The sequence below is a fragment of the Parambassis ranga genome, chromosome 16, assembly GCF_900634625.1.
Source record: "Parambassis ranga chromosome 16, fParRan2.1, whole genome shotgun sequence".
Taxonomy (NCBI): Eukaryota; Metazoa; Chordata; class Actinopteri; family Ambassidae; genus Parambassis; species Parambassis ranga.
This window is the reverse complement of record NC_041036.1, coordinates 13,621,350-13,640,307: the sequence shown is the minus strand read 5'-3', so window position 1 is coordinate 13,640,307 and position 18,958 is coordinate 13,621,350. Positions and strand designations below refer to the sequence as shown.

Sequence of the window (18,958 nt, the reverse complement as noted above, 5' to 3'; positions counted from 1 at the left end):
AACATCACACACACAGAAACACACACTTCATGACGCTACCCCTGCTGTTTCCAGAATGTCCGCTCAGCTTGGGCAGTTTTGATTGTATTGATTGTAATGAATTTTTCTGTACATACAATGACTAATATATTGATATTATTGTTATTATTATTATTTCAGCCACTCTTTCTCCTTTTCTGCACACTTTGAGAGGGAGCAGATCATAACTTTGGTTTCTTTTGTCACGTTTACAGCATCACAAAACAGTATAATAATAATAATAATAGTAGTGATAAGGATGATAATCCCTGGCTTGATGAGTGTCTCTTAATTTGTGTGTAATATTGTTGTAATTTAAGAACTTGTCAATATCTGAATCACAGAAAAAGGAGGGCACATTGTTGTGAGATACAGTACGTCTCACTCATTTCATCTTTTACACTTACAGCTCATTTATTCTTACTGTTTTTTAATTTTTATATATTTTACTTTTCACTCCATCTGGTATCTTTGGTTCGATGAATGTACAACTGTGTGCTTCTCCTCACCTTTCCCTCCCTTCCTCCCTTCCTCCCTCCCTCGTCTCCTGCCTCCCTGACGTTTTCCTTCACCTGTCCCTCACCCCTCCTCTGTGTCTCTTGCTGTCTGTCTGTGTAGCCTATCAATGTGCAGTGCTAAAGCTGTCAGTAAATAAAGCCTGTTGTTTTTGAGTGTGATGTTCAGAAGGAATAAACATTGCATTGATTAATGACTTATATTATTACTATGTTACTATTCAAACATTACCTGTAATTATTGATACAATGATGACATGGATTATGCTGACTAATTGTTATTGAGAACTGTCAGAAAACATTACAAAATTCATAATAAAAACACTATATGACGTCTCCAGTGGAGAGCTTTTCTTCAGTAATGATGTTATATTTTAGACGTAGTCACACATCAAATGTGAGGTTGGAGGATCACATTTCTAATTAACAACATGTTTTCTTCTATCTAAGCACCAATTTTAAACATATAAGAACGGTGCATTAAGAGTGAGGGTAAGCTTAAATTGTGCATGTTTTCCATCTATTTTATATGGCAGGTTAGTGAAAAATATGTACATGTTTCTACATATACAGCTGGTCTTTAAGTCTTTAGATAAAATATATTTTTATATCTATTATATATTATTAATATATATTATATATTTTATATCTGATCACATTTAAGCTTACCTAATTTCAGAAGTCATATGTTTTTCTATTGTTTACACAATTTACATTGTTTCCATTGTAAATGTAGAAATTTTAAATTTTAATAAAAATTTTAATAGTAAATGTTTATTATATTGATGTGGTCTATATTGATGAATAAATTAAATTAAATTAAATTAAATTTAAAACGGGTCCTATTATGATTATCAGTCCTATTATCATATTTTCAGAGTGTCTACCTGTTTTTGCACCTAAACTATGCTTTTGGACTTTGCTCTCCTGCGCGAAATAATTTTACGTAAACGTCCATTTCATTACGCTGTTTTTCTCTTTTGGCACTACTTTTGGTCTATAGCCAGCACGGACATCTCTTTACGTAAAGCGCTTGAGGAATACGTAGGCAGCGTGACGCTACGAGCCTATGGTTGCGAGACACTCCAAGCTCTCGGTGAAGGGTTTTGTGGGTCATGGAGGAGGAAGGTAAATAAAAGCGGAGCGCTTCTAGCACACAGCAGCTGGTTCCTGGCGTTTACCGGGAGGTTCTTCCTGATACGGTTTTTAAAGTAGGAGACGGAAAGGACATTCAGACAGACAGCCCGGAGAGGAGGGACTGTCGTCGGGCTACAGCAGCAGCTGTCGGCGGTGAGATGAACATCATGCTACTCGTCTATTCATGCTTGTTCTCTGGGTTCACACTGCAGGAATGATCTCTGCACTGGCCCTACAGTCGCTAGCTGGTTAGCTAACGCTAGCTACAGTAGGTATTTTTCAGAGCTGAAAGGACCGTAATTTTTAATATCCTCTCAGTTTGACTCGCTTTTATATGAACAGCTACATAAAGAAAACACAGTAACATCCACTACGCTAATGTTGCTGTCTCTTGCTAAGGCTACAGTTAGCTTCGTGTAGCACTACTGTTCCAGTGTCAGTGTCAGTGACTGTATCATTCATTGAAACTGACAGTGGGCTCATTTTAGGTCTGTGCAGTTAAGCAGTTTCATTAAATCTAGCAGTAATAGTAGAATATGTGTCATCAAAACGTGAACTTCTTCCATATTACAGGTAACCAGCAAGGCTGTGGTAAATAAACAGGTGTCACGATGGCCTGTTAGTGATAGAGTGTGTATTAATATCTTTGCCTAATCCTCTTACTTTGATCCTAATCATAATACAGAAGCTGTTTGAATCTGTATGAATACAAGATCCTTAAACCTACAACCTCAGCCAAAAGCGCAGTGGACAGTCCACCTGTAGAGTGTGAACGCAGCTGCAGTCCAACTGAGTGGCGTACAAAGAGGGAATTAAATTTCTATTCCTGACAGTTCATTATGGATATAATAACTACCCCTCCAGGGAGGTTAGAGGAGTTGAGTAGGCCAGCCTGTGTGACAGTTTGTCAGCTGTTCATAATGACTTAGGATATAGGTCAGCGACAAGAGCAGTGCAGCTATATTATGATTATTTTCAGGGTTTGCATTTAACAGCGAGAACAGTATTATGATGTATTGTATCCTTTATTATTTTTCTGCATTTGGAATATCAGAGTGAGGATGTCATGAGTGAGGGCTTAACAGGTACAATCTTATATTATTATGAAGCTTTTAGAATAAGGACTGTGAACTGTGACTGTACAACTGTCTTTGATATTTAACCCAGTTAAATACATGTATGCATTTATGAGGATAAACATATTTAATTGTCAGATGTTTTTATGTAAGTCTGTAAACATCTCATTAAAAAATAAGCCTTTCAAAATGATCAGTGTTTAGTACACAACATTTTGATATGCTCTTAGGTAACTACACATTTTCCTCATTGTAAAAGCTGTATTGCAGTTAAAAAAAAACCCTATTTAGTTGAGCCAAGTGAAATATGTAGTGAGGGCATGTGCCTGCTGGGCCATCATATCCATGTTATTAATGGTTCACCAAAAGCCAGAAGAAGACACAGAGCAGCAGATGGAGCTTGACTTGGTTAATGTGACATGAGGCTATTTGGGGAGAGTGGAAACTTTCAGGTTTTCACCTTGTTTGGCCTGTCAGCTGAAAACTCTATTTCAAATACATTTTGTGTGGAAAAATAGCAAAAAACTTTTCATTTAGATAGAATTTTTCTTACTTATTCTGTTTGCAGAGGATCTGATCTCTGGACAGTAGACCTTGTACTTTGCACCTAATCTTTTGAATCTTTTTGAATTCATCCCAGTATTACAGTGCTGTGCTTTAACAGGGTTCTGGTCAGAGTAATGCATCTATTCTTTTACTTCTCAGTTTTCAGGTAGACTGATTGGGTTTGCCTCATCCTTTTGTTGCCATGGCGATGCGGGAGTTGGTAGAGGCAGAATGTGGGGGAGCCAATCCTCTCATGAAGTTGACCAGTCACATGACGAAAGAAGGGGGAGCATGGCGGCACCGTACAACACCTACTGTGAGTGATATGTTCCGGTCCATTAGTAGTTCAGAATTGCAAAGTCTGTATTTTACAGGCTCTGTCACATTTTCCCTTTATTGTCTTTATTGTCAGATTCCTCCCTCTCCCATTGAAATTGCAACTGAGGAAGAGGTCAGTCCACATTTCTGTTTCATTTCTTAGTCTGTTGTGTTTCCTGTAATACTATATATTAGTCAATTCAAAATAAAATGTTTAGCCCCTCTATAAAGTGTGGAAATAGTCACTCTTACATGTAATAACGTGTTTTTTGGCTCCAGCTGGTGAATGAGTTCCTTCAGGCACCACCGCGACCGCCGCACACATTTGACATGGGCCAGCTGTTGGAGGAAATGCAGCAGATTGACCAACAGAGCTACAGACAAGCCCCACAGAGAGGTACTCATTTCACAGATTCCAGTCTTTTTTAATTCTCTGCAGAAATGTTTAACTCATATTTCCTTGTCTTAGCTCCAGATGTGGCTGCGTTGGCTCTCTCCGGTGACTGGGCAGCTGAGTTCCTCTCAGGTTCCGACTCTGCCTCCACACCGGGGCTCATCGCTCTTGGTGATGCAGCAGATGCTGATTGGACAAAAGAATTTATTGCTGAGGCAGCAGGTAGCTTGTTATAATGTTCTCCTCTGGAAACACATGCTTCATTTAATGTGCAATCCAGCCTTCTGGACTCATCTTCCTTTCTCATGTCATCAGTTTTGACTGACATCAGAGTGATCATGCCCAGGGCAGAACCTTCCTGTTGTCTTTTTTATAATGTTTTTTTTTCACTTGCTCTGCTCCAGATCCTGGACGCTGGGCAGAGGAATATCTGGAGCAGTCTGAGGAGAAGTTGTGGCTTGGGGACCTGGGGGACGCAGAGAATGAATGGTGAGAGCAGGGAATGGGGGACGCAGGCAGAGGAAGCACTGAAAGTATGCAGATGAAAAGCATGCAGGCTTGTGTAAATCACTAATTCTGCAGAATCCATAAAAATGGAGCCCAGATGAGCAATATGCGGGGGATGAGAACACACACATGCCAGCAGATCTGAACACAAGTCTAAACCTTGGGAATGTTGGTGTGAAAGGTTCTATTGAAGCTTCATTGTTAACTTTGTCTGGCCTTATTAATGATAGAAGGATGAATAGACAGTGAGATGCACCTGAACAGAAAGCAAAATTGTATGTATGGCGTTATTGGCCTTCATCAACAAAGTACACAGACCTCTCAAAACGACAACAGCACAAGCAGCCTTCAGCCTGCATTGAGTTTTTTTCCTTCTGACGTTACACTGACAAAATAAAAACAGAAGAACTTCTTCCACCCCTTTATATTTCTGCTATGAATTTGACAGGACAAAGGAGTATCAACCAGGAGATGAGCTGAGGCAAACAGCCAATGAACTTGTCGCAAAGGTTGATGACCCCAAATTACAAAACACAGAGGTGAGCTCTGCCGTATGTCTTTCTGACAGTCATTGGATTCTGTTTGTACTACATGTCGTTCATTTTCACTTTACTATCACCATATCTTCTCTCTTTTTCTTTAACAGTCTTTGTAGAATAGATCTTTGGGACATAAGTAGTGCTGATAATTTACTGTAGTTTTCAAGCTTATTGTCTTAGTTTGGAGATGTTTTGGAAGTAAATCGCAGTGTATTAGTGAAAACCTGACCAGTTAGTAATGACACTTTTTTTTGTCATTTTTTTTGTTGTTGTGTAGTTTCTGCAATTCATTAGGCAAATTGGAGAGGGCAGTGTGACAGTGGAGAACAGGACAGACAAACAGCTCACAGATAAAGCTAAGGCCGAGGAGGCTCAGAACTGGGCCTCCAACCTCAACCAGGTATGAGTCACTGCCCACTGAAGGAGGGGATGTTACCACCAGAGATACAAAAGATCATGGGGGAATTGGTTCACTTTTGCACAGTATAGGCTTTGCCTAGTGACTCATTACCCCAGTATCTGATGCAGTGTAACATTTTCCACAAATGTAACCAAAAGCAGCCACCGGTCTCCCTGTAATATGAATCTGAAGGCTGCACAGCATTGAAAAAGGAATTTGTTCTGCAAAGAGAAGACTCGTACAACTGTCAGCTTCTCTTCTTTTGCATTCAGTTTTGTTTGCAACTATATTTCCATCTTGACTCAATTTTCCTTCTGCTTTTACTGGAGTTGCAGCTTGGTTATTTTGGCTTCATTCAATTCAGGCATCAAAAGTCTGATGCCAGATTTTGGATTTTAAAACTTTCCGCCCCCAGAAACCACAATTCTATGGGAGACCATATCTGCCAAGAAAAGAAAAGGCATGTTAGATGAGGTTAAACAGTCACTGCATGTCAGAATTATGGCATAGTAGGTAACAAAAAATGAGTAATATATAAGTAAATTACATCATTTATTTTGAGTTTTATTAGAGTTGCCTATTTGAGAATTTTCCCTGTGGGAGACTAATAAAGGATTATCTTATCTCTTTGATCATACACCATGACAACATTTTGATCTCTCATAGTTTTGACTTTAAATCAGTTTTCCAGTGGCTCTAATACTTTGTAACCAGGTACTTTGTCAGTAATTTATTGATAAAATATATCATATTTTTATTTTTTATCCTGGCAGAAATGGGCTTCCATATTATACTGTATATGTGTGGCTCAGTCTTGCTGATGACATATTAGCATTATATAACATATGTTCCATGGCCCTCTAACTTTGACATGTACTTTTCCTATTTTTTGACCTGCCTTTCGAACTCTCGGCTTGCCATTCCCTTAATTAACAACCTACCATTCATCTACCTCTCCTGTTACTCTATTGATTGATCCTAATCCGCCACTCCACCCCTCCAAAAAAACCTCCTAACCAACCGCTTCCACCTCCTCCTCAAAACATTGTCCCATTTCCCCCACCAACCCACCTCGCCTCCTACTGTAGTTCCTGATGAAGACAGGGGGAGGGAGTCTTCCCTTGGAACCCCCTGAGAGGAATGAGAAGATTGAAAAAGTTAAAGCTAAACAAGCAGAGCAGTGGGCCAAAGTCGTCAGGCAGGTAGGACCTCTGTGGTCGTGTCAGCGATAGGGATTTTGTTTTTCAGCTGCTTATATTGAAGTTTTGCTACAAGTGCTGTAAGTAGATTCTGTCCTACATACATATTTAGTATTTCAGTATTTGGCTTCTGTATAGAGCACTTTTTAAATCAGGAGCTAGTGGGGAAGATTTATGAAGGAAAGAGTAGGAGTCTTCTTCTGCTTTCATCTGTACCTTTACATTCTCTTCCCTCAGTATTTTCCTTCTTGAATCTCTCCATCATCAGCTCTGTTAAAAGTAAGACAGTAAGACAGCAAATGCAGACACCTGTCAACCACTGGCTTTGCTCTTTATTGCTATTCAGGTGTCAGAAGAGTCGGCTGAAGCCTGGGTAGATGAGTTCGCTACATCAGGACCAGATTTTCAACAAGCCAAAGCTGCAGTGGAGGTGAGACCATAAATAAAATGTGATTAGCCTCCCTCACATTGCTTTGCAAGTTTGCCTTGTAATGCTTTGTTTTTTTGCTGTGTCACAGTTTGTAAATAAACTTCTGGAAAGTGGGGGTCAGTAAATCTTAGAGTGATGCAAGGAGGCCGGTGACTATGTTACTTGGTAGTATCATTTACCAGGATATCTTTGATTCATCATGGACTGAGTGATGCATGGGTAGAATTTGTACCTTGTCAATTACATCTTTAAATTATGCTCTAAAAGGCTAAAAATGTCTTGGGTGTCATGTTTCTATTGCAGCCATGAGATGTTTATAGGCTGCAGTTGAAAAAAAATGGAAACTAACATGAAGGTGCCCTTTATAAAGTAACTCAATCCTGTTCTCTGACTCTCTTTCTCTTGTGACTCACTTGTGGCACAGCACACCATTAACACACTCTTTCCTTTAAAAAAGCAAAGGTGAAATGCGCCCATTAATACAGGATGAAATATGTGAGGAGACTCTGTGAAGGAATAATGTTTGTCTGTCATTTTCTCAGAGTGATGTGGATTTCTGGGAGAAGCTGCAGCAGGAGTGGGAGGAGATGGCCAAGAGGGATGCGGAGAGCCATCCCTGGCTGTCTGACTTCGATCAGCTACTCAGCACTTCTTATGACAAGGTGCCTGTCAACCTTCTGAGAAATGCTATCAGTTTTTTTCTGTTTGAGGAACATTTGTGGAGCTGACAGTGTTGTTTAAAATACTCTGAGCTTTCATATCTTCCTTATGTTTCTCTCAGGGTTATCAGTTTGAAGAGGACAACCCCTACTTATCCCACCCAGACCCTTTGTCAGAGGGAGTGAAGAGGATGGAGGCTGGAGACATCCCTGGTGCCGTACGATTCTTTGAAAGTGCTGTTCAAAAGGAATCCAACAACCAGCTGGTGAGATCCTAAAATCTCTGTAGTTTTTAAATTTATCCAGCAAAAGACAAGCAAAGTATTCTGTCCTGTGTGAGCATATTTTCTCGTGCAATTCCAGGCTTGGCAGTATCTGGGAACCTGTCAGGCAGAGAATGAGCAAGAATTTGCTGCCATCAGCGCCCTCCGCAGGTCAGAAATCCTAATTGCAAATTCTAATCTCACTTCACTTCATGTGCCAAACTAATGTATTAATAAACTGCACTTTGTAGCATTCGGAAAGAATATGTGTTTATTCATCTATAGACATTTTCTGATGTCATGACAGTTAGCTAAAAGTTTCTGTTTTAGTTTGTCAGAGTTTATTGACCTAGTTAGACACCTCTATGTCGTCCTCCACCTGTTTAGACATTTTTGGGATTGAACTTGAAGGTTGTGGCTCTTTACTCTATATTAGAATTAGTTCTGGTTTACTTTTATTAGTTCTCATAATGAGCTCCTCAAACTGTTCCTGAGATCTGTGACAAATTTTGAATTATTGTTAATGACAGCCAATTAGGTCTGTTACAGATGGAGTCCATCTTGTTGCCTTATTAATATTAGTGTGTAGCACTTGGCATCTTAGATTTTTGTGTCTGTAGTCACCATTTTTTTCCAATTTCAGCTGTTCAGACAAAAATTTCTGATTTTAAAATGAACAATCACTTATGTGATATTTCCTGTCTTTGTGATCATTATTTTTAAGGGCCTTTTTCCTCTCTTTTGCTTCCTTTAGGTGTATAGAGCTGAAAAACGACAACCTAACTGCCCTGATGGCGTTGGCGGTCAGTTTCACTAACGAGTCACTGCACAGGCAGGCCTGTGAGACGCTTCGAGATTGGCTGAAGCACAACCCAAAATACCGCTCTGTGTGGGAGCAGTATGAGCATGAACGCCAAAAGGATGGCGCCAAAGATCGGGAGAAGGAGAGGGAGCGGTTTGGATCACTGTTGCCAGAGTGAGTGTATCTCACAGTGTTTCCAGCTTTAAAAAAGAGAGAACATTCAGTTCAGAGAATAAGACACTGATCCGCTTCTTGCATCTGCTTTTTCCTGCACAGATCTTTGTTTACTGATGTTCAGACCCTTTTCCTGCATGCAGCCAACTCTGACCCTTCTCAAGTTGACCCTCAGCTGCAGTGTGGACTCGGAGTCCTCTTCAACCTCAGCGGAGAATATGACAAAGCGGTGGACTGTTTCAGTGCTGCTCTTTCTGTCACTCCACAGGTTAGTGCAGAAGCCAATGTTTAGATCCTAATGTGGTCACAGAGTCTGTTTATAGCCCCTTCTTTCTTCTGCCAGGACTACCTGCTGTGGAATAAATTGGGTGCCACTCTGGCCAATGGAAGCCGCTCAGAGGAGGCGGTAGCCGCCTACAGGAGAGCTCTGGAACTCCAGCCAGGTTTTGTCCGCAGTCGCTATAATTTGGGAATCAGCTGTGTTAACCTGGGAGCACACAGGTGAGGGAGCAGTACTTAATATTAGGTTCTAATATTGACCAGGGTTTATTTTAGAACTCAATAGAATGCAGGTGTTTTTGCATCCACTAGGTGGCAGTTATGCCCCCACCTAGGTTGGAGTGCCGTTTTTGTCACAGTAACCTACTGGAAGTCTGTTTAGGTTCTTTTTTTCCACTCCAGGAAGTGGGGCTGCTTGCTGCCTAAATGTAAATAGACCTCATCTTTGTTGTAATAAGCCAACAAAACCTGAACTTCCATTTCTCACTTTTCCTTCAATTTTTTTTACTGTTGTTTGTCTTGCTTCTAGGCTGCTATTTTTGTCTTTTATTAAAGAATAGTTGTTATTTATTGTTTATCCCAGGTTTAGCTAGAAGGTCACCAAGATGTTGATTTTAACCAACATCTGTCCTACAGTTTTTCAGGACCACTCCTACAGCAGAAAAAACCTAATAAATCTACCCTGTCCTGCTTTCTTTCTTTATTCTCAGAGAGGCAGTAGAGCACTTCCTTGAAGCTTTATCTCTACAGCGCCAGGCCGCAGGTGATGGAGCAAGAGCTGCGAGGGGACCTGGAGGAGCTGCTGCCACTATGATGTCTGACAATATCTGGTCCACCCTGCGCATGGCTCTCAGCATGATGGGAGAGAGTTCTCTGTATGCTGCAGCTGACCGGCGAGACTTAGATGCGTTGCTGGCCCATTTCTGCCAGAGAGAGGTGGAAGGTGGGACTGAATGAGGACTGGCCAGGGGAGAGCTTATCGAGTGTGAATGTGTTCTGCTTGGAGGTAAATGTTTGGGTGACTGAATGAAGTGTTGGAATAACTGGGACAGTTAAAAATGACAGAGGAAGACACTGTGAACTGTGCTAGACATCAACATCATCATGTGGTGATGTGTGTCTAAATGACTTCTCTATGGTATTGCAGTATTAGTCTCCACCTGGAGAGAAGCCAGCAGTATTCAAGTCATGTCACATATATTTCACAGGTTCGACGGTCCTCGTATTTCCTCCTTTGTTGATGAGTAGAACTGGGTTGAATTACATCAGTTTCATTCACAGAAAATTTGTTGTTGTGCTCTCCCAGTCTTGAAATCTGAAATCTGAAATAGTGATCATAAACAGACAGTGCTCTCTGCGGTTACAGTGCGGTTAAAGGTACACTATTGTTGTGACATTAAAAAGAGTGCTCTTCTTTTATGAAGAGTGCTCTGGGGAGAAGGATCATGCTGGTTCATAGTAAAAACACAAGTCAAAAGTGCTGCAGCTTTGTTTCTTGGGTTTTTTTTTTTTGGTTTTTCTTTTTTTACACTTTATTTAATTATTTAGTAATCGTTATTCTGCCATGACAATGACAACCAGCAGGACTGTTACTGTTAAGACAAGGTGTGTGTTTGTGTGTTGGGGGTCAGACGGGGCATTAATCCTGCATATGTTGATAAAATCATGTAATTGTTATGTCAGTGTTTTCTCTGAGCTTCTACTTCTCTTGCTCTTTTTCATATTGCTCTTGTAAAAGAATTTGCTTCATTGTAAAATAATGCTATATGCCATACTGTGTATTGTAACATAATTGATGCACTATAATTGTTTTCAGGCTACTTATATCCTGACTGCAATGTTTAATATAATATTCAGCAATAAAGCTTTGATTCCAAACATCTGATAGTGATTTTGTTTTTCTTAGTTGTGGAGCAAAGTTGTATTGTGGCATAAGACACAGAAAGACCTATTTAATCTGTTAACAGATCACCTTGGCCTTCATATTTCAGTAGAAAGTATAGTGCGTTAGCATTTGCACTTCTAATGCTAACGTCCTTTACATCTTTTTAGTTTTTTCAAACGACAATAAATATACATATACACACACAATATGTATGTGTGTGCGTGTAATATATATATATATATATATTACATATAAATTACACACACACACACACATATATGTATTTGAAATTAAATAAATAAAAACCTTGTTTATCACTTTAAATGTGAAAACAAACTCCTGTATTCACTCCAGCGTTCAAATTGTGTTATCAACAAGAACACCACGCCCAATTTCCAGAAAGCATTTCTCTTAACCAATCAGCGTCCGGGATATAGAGCGGAAGCGAATGCTGATTGGCTCATTTGAACATAGCACGTACGCAACCCCGCTATTTAAATGTTTTAAAAGGCGTGTGTGTCTGCTGTTTATCACAAGTGTGGCATAATAGAAAGGAGAAAACGCATAACTTTAAACCGACTGTCTTTGTATCAGTTAAGGTAAGCAAGATGATATATGGCACGCTTGTTTAATGTAAACTGTGTTTAAGCTCAACTTCTTTTACTCATAAACAGTGTTAGTACTTCACCTGATATTAAGAACGAAACGGGGAAACTTCATGCTAACTGCCTTTACCTTTGCTAAGCTAACATTGATGGCCAAACCGTTAATTTACGACTGATGCTATGTTTTTAAAGTGGCTTTAAGTTATAGCACACACGGGTGAGTAGAAACGTCTGTAAATTCGTACAGGTTAGCTAAACTTGAAGTCATGTGATGTTGTGCTCAGTGTATGAGGTTAACGGAATGTATCTTGTGTTAATTGATCAGCATTTAACCGAGACAAAGGCGTGAGCCGCATCACACCACTTTGGTTTGCGGGTTATGTTCTGTTGTTAATTTTTTTATTTGCATGCATTGTGATGGTATAACTGCGTTTTGCATACACATAAAAATCACACTAGCTTTTGTGATGTAATTTAAATGTACTGTTTAGCTGTTTTTACGAATGCCCTCTGCTTGCATTAAATTAAATTTGTATTCTTTTATTCTCTGTGTGCCAGATAAAATTAAAAGAAGCACTATGGGATCTAGCGAGAGCAAGACGTCCACGTCCGCAGCAGCAAAACCAGAGCCAGCCTCCAAAAAGAGCAGGGTTGCTCATCTGATAGACCCACGCTCTCCCTCAGCTGGCTTTGATCGAACACCTATTCAGGTGGGTGGTGTGGTTTGCTTACTGTCTACAGCAATAAGCTGTGGTGAATCATTTAGTGATAGTTTGTCAATGTGTCTTCTCCTCAGGTTGGCGAGCTTGAGTCCAAAAAATCTGCTGAAGTGAAAAGCGAGTGTCCTGTGGTTCTTGGTGATCCACGCTCACCTACGATTGGTATTGCCCGCACCCCTGTCAGAGAAGTGATGAGAGGTATTCATGTCATAAACCCTAAATTTCACTTGGATATTTGTGCTTAAAACAACATCTCAGTTAATGTGTGTTTTTCTCTCGTTTGTTCCTTCAGCAACTGTCGGGTCCCTTGCTCGCCGCCTGGGCATGCTATTCCACAATGAGGCTGAAGGCAAAGCCTTCGGGGGTCCTCAAAAACCCTTCACTGACGCAGTGGAGGAGGAAGACTTTGGGGCTGAAGAGCAAGCTTCCATGGAGCCCCTCCTGACACCTCAGCTGTACCGCAACTTTGGTTCGCTGGCTGAACATGCAAACCTCCTGGCCACACCTGTGCTGCCCCCTCTGCAGAGCACGGGTGACTCAAGCCCGTTTGTGCTTCTGGAGGACCCACAGGTGGAGGTAGAGATACAAGCAGAGGTAGATCTGAGCCTGGAGGAGGCTGAAGAAGCAAGAGAGTCTCCTCTTCACAAGAGACTGAGCATGAGTCTGATAACATGCCACGAGGGAGCGACTGCCTCTCACGTCTTTGCTGAGGTGCACAGTGAAAGTACAACCCCGGAGCCAAGTGTGGGAGTGGAGCCCCTAAAGGATGGTGTGGATCACTCCTATGCCCTTCCTGTAATCACTGTTCAGTCTAGTCCTACCACTGAGGTGACCCCTGAACAGCCAGAGGAGGCAGAGAAACTACCATCAGCTGAAGAACCCATAGAGTTCATTAAAATATCTCCATCAGAGGTACCAGCAGTCCCCAGCCTAGAGCAGACACAGGTCTGCCAGGGAATCCGCTGCCCCACCTTTGATTTAAAGAGCCCCAGTCAGGTGGTGTTCAAGCCTCAGTGGTTGGGTAAAAGTTTTGGTGCCACTGGAGCAAAACCCAGAGGAGTGCAGGGGCGTGCTGGGAAAGGAGGCTCTTCTCCTCTCGCTGTCCGTGTGGCCATCAAGAACGTGACCAATGAAAACAAAGGACAGCCTGGAAAACTGAAGCAGAAAGGTGTTTAAGAAGTTTGAACCATCTGGTAATTAATTACAGGATTTTGTTGCTAAATGTTTTTCTTTTTTTGTAACTGCAGGCACTGAAGGCCGCTCCCCGCTGCAGATTCTTAAGAAGACAAACTCCCCCAGGGAGCAGCGTTCTCAGGTACAGCAATGTTTGTACTCTGGCTCAACTGATTAATGTTGGTTAATCTCCTTCACAAACTAATGTTAAGGTCATTTTTTTCCCTCTAGGTGAAGCTGAAGGTGTCCACCCCAGACAGACAGAGGCTTGGACAGATGGACCGCAGAGTGCTGGCAGTGTCTCTGGATAAGGAGAACAGATGAGGCCCTGCTGTGTACAGAATTCATCTCTTTTTATGTTTCTTGAAAACAGGCTTTTATGTGTACAGTTGTCACAAACAGGTTTTTTGTATATATATCACTTCAACTGCTGCAGTTTCCCATTTGTGTAAATATAAATAAAATTATTTGCAAGTACAGAATTTGTATTGATTGTAAAATTACTTTGGCTTTTTGCGTGTGTTCTTCCCAAACAGCTAAATTGTCCATTTTTAGTCTTCTTTTCTTTGCTGAAACGGCAGGTTTTGTAATGGATTCTAAGCTGGCAAGTTTTAAACACACCTGGTGTTGTCTAGAACTCCTCCCAAGGTTTTACAGACTGTGTTGACTAAGGATTAAGTTGGTTATTCTCAATGTGAGGGCAGCTTTATTCAGTCTTCAGTAAAGCTTTAAAGATGGTGACCTTATTTTGGTTATTATAATTTATTTTTAATTCAGTGACATATTTCTTTTTAATAATTACCAGGTGTACCAGCACCTCATTTGGAACTGAGTTGTGTCTGTCCCAGCTGTAGTTTCATGCTTTACGATTAGATCGGACCCATTTTATAAGTTACTGCACGCAACACGGTCAGATTTGTAGACAGAGGAACAGCCTCTTCATACACAGAGATGGTTTTATATAAACATCTAAATTCAAACGATGACTAAAAACAACAGCAGTGCGATGATAAAACACTGAAGACGTGTGTGATGCAGATATGGATGTTTATTATTGCTTTATTTTGCACAGTGTATCCAGTGTTGGAAAAGAGGCAGTCCCAATTCTAGTTTAGAGCTTTGAGAGTTTTTTTTCTGTATGTACACAAACTGTCCTTCAAGTTTAACTGTTAGCATGCAGAGGAAAAATAAGCCGTATATACACATTCCAATGTACTGCTTATATGCACACAATAACCGTAATCATCCATATAACACTCACACAAAGAGTCCTGTCCTGAGACAAGTGGGTCATCTGGTTTTGCTTTTTTTTGTAAGTGCTTAGTGAACCATGAAAACTGTTTTATCATCCCATTTGTCAGTTCAGCAGTTTACCCATAGTATGATTCAGGCCTAGCTACCAGGCGGCTGCAGTTGTAATAATAATGAGACCCTTGTAAATATCGTCCATCAATCACATACAAAACAAACACTAATGTGGACATCTGCAAACTATAACTCCGCTTTAATTAAAATTAGAAAATGAAAAGAAAATACATGTAAGCATCTAGGGAGTCTACCAAAACTAAGAACTAATGACAGTCTGAAACAATAAATGCTCGTATTACTCATGGCGTATGCTTTCATATAAAATGCAGCGTACCAGTAGAGCTCATGTGACCTTATGCAGGCTGTAACTTGACACATATTCAGGTCTGTCTCCTCCAGTGTGCTACCATTTCCATTTGGCAACTGTTCTCATTGGGTGATCTTTGAATTGCTGCAAATAATGTGCACATTTTTATCAAGTGTGAACCACAGTATAATTAACTATTGATAGGAATGATATTTTCTGAGACCCTCCCACCCCTTAAATCCCCCCAGTAATGTGAGAAGAAAAGGTTCGACGAGCGCAATGAGACAGAGAGAAAATCTTCACATTACAACTCCTCTACAACATCAGATAGGACTTGGCACAGGTGTAAATCCCTCCTCTCACCCTATGTGGCTCTTCGTCTGTCAACCCTCCCTCAAACCCCTAATTTCTCTTTTTGTCTTTTTCATTTCTTCACAAGGTGACTTTCTTTCTGCTCGGAACAGTCTCAGTTCCATATCTTGAGGAAGCTGTCCCAGGATCCTGTGCAACACGCCATGCCGTCTGCAGATACTCCAATGCAGCTCACTCTGTTGTCATGACCTGCCAGCACACCTGTACAAAGAAAACAAAACATGATGTAAGGTGAGCACCGCAGCCCATATGAAGAAGCTGACATGTTTGTAGTTCTTTCCACCTGTACTCACCCACTCTCTCGGATTTAAGTGAGTCCCAGATATTGACATTGAAGTCATCGTAGCCAGCCAGGATCAGACGTCCAGACAGGGAGGGGGCCAGGGACGTCACCCCGCACATGATGCTGGAGTCCTGATAGGTGATGAGCTCCTGGTCCGCTCGCAGGTCATACAGTTTACAGGTGGCATCATCCGATCCCGTTATCACAGCGTTACCATTGGGGAAGAACTACAAGAAAAAGAAGCTTTTAATAACTGAGGCGTACTCAGAGGACTGAACTGAAATCCTCCTCATCCTCACCCCAATGGCATTGATGTCACTCTCATGGCCTCCAAAAGTCTGTCTGCACACACCCTCCCTGATGTCCCACAGCTTGGCAGTGAAGTCACACGCCCCTGAGATGAAAAACTTGAAGTCTGGGGACACAGCCAGGGACATGCAGTCTCCCTGGTGCCCGGCAAAAACAGTCTTTTGGGTCCCTGTCTCAATGTCCCATAGTACACTAAAAGAAGGACATTTAGTTTGGTTTTGAATACAAAGAGATTAAAGTTGCGGCTCTGCATTACAGCACATTACTTTTCTTACCAGGTGCAGTCTCCAGAGCTGGTGATGATCTCACTGTCACTGAGGAAACGACAGCAGGACAGGTAACCTGGGTAACCAGGGAAACACAACATGAGCCGTGTCCACATTTAAATAAAGTGTACAAGAAGACTTTATCTTTAAGAATGTATTTCCATGCTGCAGTACCTGTGTGCGCTGCCAGCTCACGCATGACCTTCACGTTGCCGTCCTTGCCTTTGAGGTTGTAGATGGAGCACATGTTGTCCAGGCCGCCGCAAGCCACGAGGTTCCCTGAAGGCGCGTAGGCACAAGTCATCACCCATGATGACTTCAGGGGGATGGCGTTCACCTGGGTGCACACAGATGACAAGCACACGTCAACCTCTGTGTTCCAACCACTTGAATGTGACTGAAAACTATTTTAGTATGAGTGACAGTGTCCAGGAACTTTTAATATGGAGTCAAGTTTTTAGAAGCTTAAAGATGTGATCTATCTTCTGGTGTGTTTGAACATCACATTATGTACATTGGCCTGCTTCCATTTTTTCCTCTACTAATGTTACACCACTGTGTGCTCTCTCTTACCTTGTTCGTTGTGATGGTGTCCCACACTATGAGCTTTCCATCTTGTGAGGCACTGACACACAGACTGGTGGGATTAAACACAAAGAATGAGAGGATGACATGTAACCAAATCTAATTTACTGTCAAAAGTCCTCACTCTCCTCCTCACTCTTAATTCTGCACTAAATCTAATAAGAACCTATCGTAACTTAGGGCTAAGGCTGCGACATCAACCAGCATGTGCTCTGTCAATGAATTTACAATGGGTGGTGTATTTACTTTGCGTCAACGGCCCAGTGCATAGCATAGATCTTGGCAAGGTGACCCCTTAGTGTTTTCCTGGTCTTCAACTGGACACGCCCCACCACAGTGATCCCAGCAGCTGCCTCCTGCAGGGTGGTATCCTGCACTGCCTTACGGGCTGCCTGAAGAGCAGACAGACAAACACAGCCGGTCAGGTCATACAACTGTGGAAAATGCAGCCAAGTCACATCATTTCTTTGATAACATAGGACTACTGACAGTGATCTGGTCTTTAAGACTCTCCGCCTCCTTTCGCAATTGCTCCATTTCACCCATGGCGATGATTGTTAGGCACTGTCACCGATGGAGACAAGGAGAGATGTCAGGAAAGCTGGTAATCCTGAAATTAAGAAAGTGCGGAGGCAACAAAAACAGAATTCAGTTACAAAACAAAACAATCAAAGATTTAGGATGCGTACCTTTAATCTGACCTACTGTCTGTAGTTTTACCTCATGCTGCACCTACCTGAGCTTGTTATCCTCCCTACTGCCTGTCTCCAAGTAAGTGCTATTTTGCAAGTCAAACTGCTCCCCATCTACTTTGCAAACTTTCGTAAATACGCAGGAACACACAGGGATACACACAGGGCACACCTACACCTGAATGCACGTGTGTGTGCGCACACACACACATACACACAGGCAGGATGACATTAACAGTGAAAGTTTGTTCTGCATAATGATGTGACACATCCTCACCCTGAATGTACACACAAACCAGTATGTCCTGTAGTAAAGTCATCAGCTCTCAGTTTACAACAAACCTGCAGTGCTGATAAAGGGAGGCTGTGCCATTTAACACTCCAATGAGCTCTCAGCTAATGTTGATGGCTATTGAATTTTGTAATGTCATGATTAAATGAGTGATGTTTAGCAGTAAACCAATCACCTAATGGTCAAACTCATGCACTTGTCACAAATGCAATCAACACACAAGTGGAGAGGCCTTCACGATCTCCAGAAACAGAGCAGTTCTAATGACACATGACACTCATTTCATGGTAAAGCACAACAACACGCTGTCATCGTTCTTTTGCACATGTGCAGATGTTACATTTTTAGTCATTTTGTTATGATGCTGTTTTTTCTTACCTTAAAAGTGACAGGAGGGAATATATGTTTTGATTTTATCGTCCCTGCAGAAATCTCTCACTCGCTCTTTTTCTCGGTCGCTATTTGAATGAGTGTCTTTGCCAAAACACATGACCATGTGGATTTGCCTCTAATTTGTTTGAAGTGAAAAGGAGAGGAGGGGAATAAAGGAAGGTTGCGTCCATAAGGAAAAAAAAGATTTAATTGTTTGTCAGTGGGCTCTGTCTCTCTCTCTCTCTCTCTCTCTCTCTCTCTCTGTGGCTAAATGGATGACGGCCTGAAACAGGACATGGGTGTACCGGTGTCCCTGAACTTGGGGATTTAAGGCCTCTGTTGTCCCAGATGTGAACATTTTGTGTCAGTAATGAGTGTCATCATGAATGCTTTGAGTGTTGTAGTCATGCTGTTGCCCTTTTGCCACTCTGTTCCATTGTTCCATGTGATTAAATGACTGCAAGGGGTGACTGGATGGTGAAGTGCATTAGAACGGACAGAGACAGGGGAGAGGAGGTGGAGGTGAGGGCAGAG

At 41.5% G+C, this 18,958-nt stretch overlaps 3 protein-coding genes across 7 annotated transcripts; 2 read left to right on the top strand and 1 right to left on the bottom strand.

The window, feature by feature from the left end:
• Positions 1–1,597: 1,597 nt before the first annotated feature.
• Positions 1,598–11,136, top strand: pex5 (peroxisomal biogenesis factor 5). Of its 3 annotated transcripts, XM_028424417.1 has the most exons (16): positions 1,598–1,823; positions 3,452–3,608; positions 3,705–3,743; positions 3,890–4,007; positions 4,080–4,226; positions 4,409–4,493; positions 4,960–5,050; positions 5,328–5,450; positions 6,996–7,079; positions 7,622–7,741; positions 7,861–8,004; positions 8,102–8,172; positions 8,756–8,977; positions 9,080–9,245; positions 9,321–9,478; positions 9,967–10,213. In XM_028424417.1, exons 2-16 carry the CDS (start codon positions 3,495–3,497, stop codon positions 10,211–10,213), a joined length of 1,929 nt encoding a protein of 642 aa, XP_028280218.1. In that variant the 5' UTR covers positions 1,598–1,823; positions 3,452–3,494. The 3 variants fall into 3 exon arrangements, with proteins under 3 accessions (XP_028280218.1, XP_028280219.1, XP_028280221.1); XM_028424418.1 differs by lacking the exon at positions 1,598–1,823 and having other exon boundaries at positions 3,495–3,608; positions 9,967–11,136; XM_028424420.1 differs by lacking the exons at positions 1,598–1,823; positions 5,328–5,450 and having other exon boundaries at positions 3,495–3,608; positions 9,967–11,136.
• A 493-nt stretch (positions 11,137–11,629) lies between these two features.
• On the top strand, positions 11,630–14,115 carry cdca3 (cell division cycle associated 3). Its single transcript, XM_028424471.1, has 6 exons — positions 11,630–11,740; positions 12,305–12,456; positions 12,543–12,663; positions 12,758–13,633; positions 13,713–13,780; positions 13,870–14,115. Exons 2-6 carry the CDS (start codon positions 12,325–12,327, stop codon positions 13,960–13,962), a joined length of 1,290 nt encoding a protein of 429 aa, XP_028280272.1. The 5' UTR covers positions 11,630–11,740; positions 12,305–12,324; the 3' UTR covers positions 13,963–14,115.
• A 594-nt stretch (positions 14,116–14,709) lies between these two features.
• On the bottom strand, positions 14,710–18,506 carry gnb3a (guanine nucleotide binding protein (G protein), beta polypeptide 3a). 3 transcript variants are annotated; one of them, XM_028424486.1, is made up of 9 exons: positions 18,431–18,506; positions 17,558–17,678; positions 17,315–17,460; positions 17,057–17,120; positions 16,658–16,820; positions 16,493–16,559; positions 16,208–16,409; positions 15,919–16,135; positions 14,710–15,826 (listed from the first exon to the last, which is right to left on the bottom strand). In XM_028424486.1, exons 2-9 carry the CDS (start codon positions 17,612–17,614, stop codon positions 15,720–15,722), a joined length of 1,023 nt encoding a protein of 340 aa, XP_028280287.1. In that variant the 5' UTR covers positions 17,615–17,678; positions 18,431–18,506; the 3' UTR covers positions 14,710–15,719. The 3 variants fall into 3 exon arrangements, with proteins under 3 accessions (XP_028280287.1, XP_028280286.1, XP_028280288.1); XM_028424485.1 differs by lacking the exon at positions 18,431–18,506 and adding an exon at positions 17,805–17,872; XM_028424487.1 differs by lacking the exon at positions 18,431–18,506 and adding an exon at positions 17,805–17,872 and having other exon boundaries at positions 15,923–16,135.
• Positions 18,507–18,958: the final 452 nt, after the last annotated feature.

What these genes read in the sequence shown, in the direction of transcription:
- gnb3a (XM_028424486.1), bottom strand. Translation starts at nt 17,614, where the DNA reads ATGGGTGAAATGGAGCAATTGCGAAAGGAGGCGGAGAGTCTTAAAGAC. An exon ending in AGCTCTGGAGACTGCACCTG is followed by an intron (nt 16,410 to 16,492) that starts GTAAGAAAAGTA and finishes TCCTTCTTTTAG; the next exon opens with TGTACTATGGGACATTGAGA. An exon ending in GTGACATCAATGCCATTGGG is followed by an intron (nt 16,136 to 16,207) that starts GTGAGGATGAGG and finishes TTTTTCTTGTAG; the next exon opens with TTCTTCCCCAATGGTAACGC.
- pex5 (XM_028424418.1), top strand. Translation starts at nt 3,495, where the DNA reads ATGGCGATGCGGGAGTTGGTAGAGGCAGAATGTGGGGGAGCCAATCCT. An exon ending in GGCACCGTACAACACCTACT is followed by an intron (nt 3,609 to 3,704) that starts GTGAGTGATATG and finishes CTTTATTGTCAG; the next exon opens with ATTCCTCCCTCTCCCATTGA. An exon ending in TTTGGATCACTGTTGCCAGA is followed by an intron (nt 8,978 to 9,079) that starts GTGAGTGTATCT and finishes TTTCCTGCACAG; the next exon opens with ATCTTTGTTTACTGATGTTC.
- cdca3 (XM_028424471.1), top strand. Translation starts at nt 12,325, where the DNA reads ATGGGATCTAGCGAGAGCAAGACGTCCACGTCCGCAGCAGCAAAACCA. An exon ending in TTGATCGAACACCTATTCAG is followed by an intron (nt 12,457 to 12,542) that starts GTGGGTGGTGTG and finishes TCTTCTCCTCAG; the next exon opens with GTTGGCGAGCTTGAGTCCAA. An exon ending in TGGAAAACTGAAGCAGAAAG is followed by an intron (nt 13,634 to 13,712) that starts GTGTTTAAGAAG and finishes TTGTAACTGCAG; the next exon opens with GCACTGAAGGCCGCTCCCCG.